Below are 2,866 nucleotides of genomic sequence, written 5' to 3'. Positions count from 1 at the left end.
GACCATTAAATCAACCCAGGAAAAGAAAGGATCAAGACAAAAAACGGAAAAACACAGAAGACAAACAGGGAGGGAGGACAAGGCAAAGCGGTCAAGCTTGAATCTCATGTCGCTCCCCGCAAAGCGTCGTCGCGTTATTCTACCCGCACCGGGCGCCCAACCCTCCGGATCGTTCCCATCAACTTCATCATCACTGGTAGCAACGCCGTCTAACCAGCCATCCGCCTCGGGACGCGGATCGACCGGAGGAATTGGGAGTAGCGAGGAACCGTTGTTCGGGAATGACACGAGTCGCGATCTTCAGTCCAGAAGTCAGAGCATCGACTCATCCTCAGCCGATGCCAAGAAGCCCAGGACCGCTTCCAAACGACAGGTTATTGCAGTTGCTTGCGATAACTGCCGCCGGAGAAAGGCAAAGGTGAGTAAAACAATCACTGACGCAAACTTTCCTCTCTCCCTTCACAAGAGAGGAAGAGAGGGGGTTGGCAACCATGATCCGAGACTGAGAGATTCCACAGTGCGACGGCCATCGCCCAAAATGCCAACACTGCTCCAAAAGGGGCGTCGAGTGCCATTATGAGGCCAACCAGGGCGAGACCGTCAGTCTCGCGCTCAAGCGCAAGGCAAACGACCTCGAAAGCGAAAATGTCCAGTACAGGGAGCTTTTTCGCATGGTCTGCACCAAATCCGAGGACGAGGCAAAGGAGATTTTTCGCCGTATACGCCTGTCTGGTGACCCCCTCAGAGTCCTCGAATCCATCCGCCAAGCAGAAATTCTGCTTCCCTCTCTCCCCGTCAATGACCGCGTGAGCGATTCGCGTCTAGCAAAGCTCAACGAAAGGGCAATGGAAAACAGCCTCCTCCGCGTGCCGGCAAAACCCTGGACCACAGTTGCAGACGATGGTATAGTCTCCGAGTTAATTACCGACTTTTTCAGCTGGGACAATGCCAGTTGCTTTCCCGCCATTGAGCAGGACTTGTTCCTCGAGGACATGAGGTCCGGAAACATCAAGCGCGCCAAGTGGTGTTCCCCTATCTTGGTCAACGCAATGTGTGCAGTCCGTGCTGTAAGTCCTCCCACTTCTGCACATTTTTCTCGGCACTTCCTACAATCTCAATAGAGCATATCGTGACTAACACTTCTCTGAAAGCCATTCGTCGCAACCGTCAAAGAATTTCATACCTACACAGGTCAAGATCTGGCGAGGCAATTCCGGGAAGAGGTTATGCAGCTGGTGGAAAAGAGCCATGGCCGGGCGTCAATCCCTACAATCCTTGCCCTTGTCCTCGTGGACTGGTCAGCGAGTATTGCAGGCGACGAGGCCAGCGCCAAAATGTACCGCTTCATGGCCTGGGAAAGGTACAAACGCTTCAAACCGGAGCGACGCTTCGCCCAGCTCAACAAAGACGATCCCAACGATGCGATTGAAATGCTCGTCATCTCGAAAGCTGTGTGGGCCATTTTCTTGATGGAGAGGTACGCACCCCCCTTCCACAACGAAACCACCCAACTGTCAGAATCCCCAATATCAAACTGACACTTTGCCTCGATAGCCGCGTATCGTATTTCTACAATTCAACCGCAGATATCCCACCTCCGTCAATACCCAGGCTATTCGACAACTGCGGACGCGACGCACTCGAGCCTCTGGGCAACGTCGACGTTCTCGGTCGACCCTATCTGGAATCTACAAACCTGATACCGATCGTACCTGGAATTGCAACGGTTGTATCTGATCTCGCGAGGCTTCAGTATGATGTAATGTCGTACCTCACGTCTGGCAGTACCATCAAGGGAAGCATCGAAGATTTGAGGCGCAAGAAGCACTGGTATTGCAGATTGCAGGAGTTCAGGGAAGCGTTACCCAAACGCTTTCAAATAGAATACAACTTCACTCCTGCAACTTGCTTCTTGAGGCAAGTTTAACAATTCCGGTCGTCATCGGCGAGATAATGAAACAGGGAATCATGCTAACATCAATCAGGATGCATGAGAACGAGCTAGCCTATGCTGTCCTCCAGTCACTCAGCCCATCAACCATCTTCGACACTCCCTTCACCCCACACTCAACAACCGTGAAGTCCCTCTGTCTTCAGCACTGCATCTCCGACACAACCCTCGCAGAGTCATACCTACAAAGATACTGTACGCACTCGTACATCACCCGCGTCATGTTTGTGGCCATGCAACACCTCATGCCCTACCTCAACGAAGGCCACGCTGCCACAAATGACCTCTTCACCCGCCTCTGCATGATGGGCGGTATCTCGGCGCGCGTCGTCCGAATGTCAATGTACCTGCTTCAAGCGGTGCAGGCCATGGCCTGGGCAATGAAGCAGGACATTCCGGCCACCGCGAGGCCTTACCTCGATCCCTGGGTGAGGCTGGCAATCCAGGAGAGTGAGACAAAGGCACCGAGCTACGCTGTTCCGGACCGCGATGAGATCAAGGCCCTTCTGGCCGACGATGACCAGAGCGATGGAGGATCTGGCGAGAGCGGCGCCGAACTATGGGCATTGGTGGAGAAGTGGGCTCTCAGCACTGGAAAGGGTCTCCCATGATTTGTTCATATATTGAATAGGGAGCCTGGCGTTTTGGAATAGTCTGCATGGCATGTGGTGCAAGCGTGTTTGGTCATGACTGGGAGTGAAGGATCTTTTTGAGCATTTACCATGCCTGTGGCGGTCATTAGCGGAACAGAGATTTAGGCTGCGCGAGCTGCCATTGTTGCTGCCAGATCATGACCAAAGGCTGATGCAACATCGTGACAGTGAACGCTCGAAGCCATGGAGGCTCACTCCACGCACAGAAGCTGGGCAAGTGCCCGCGGGCACCAAAGGATCGAGAAGATTTACCTTACCTCCA

The 2,866-nt window shown here is 53.3% G+C and overlaps 1 protein-coding gene across 1 annotated transcript; it reads left to right on the top strand.

Moving 5' to 3' along the window:
• Window positions 1-106: 106 nt before the first annotated feature.
• CTAM01_10880 (uncharacterized protein) lies at window positions 107-2,562 on the top strand (the record flags this gene model as incomplete). The annotated part of the gene is made up of 5 exons (XM_060526892.1): window positions 107-418; window positions 519-1,067; window positions 1,152-1,477; window positions 1,555-1,830; window positions 1,986-2,562. The coding sequence occupies 5 exons, from the start codon at window positions 107-109 to the stop codon at window positions 2,560-2,562; spliced, it is 2,040 nt and encodes a 679-aa protein (XP_060378383.1).
• Window positions 2,563-2,866: the final 304 nt, after the last annotated feature.

The sequence above is a fragment of the Colletotrichum tamarilloi genome (genome assembly GCF_030869305.1).
Source record: "Colletotrichum tamarilloi strain Tom-12 chromosome Unknown Scaffold_54.1, whole genome shotgun sequence".
Lineage (NCBI taxonomy): Eukaryota > Fungi > Ascomycota > Sordariomycetes > Glomerellales > Glomerellaceae > Colletotrichum > Colletotrichum tamarilloi.
This window is presented reverse-complemented; position numbering and strand designations above follow the sequence as displayed.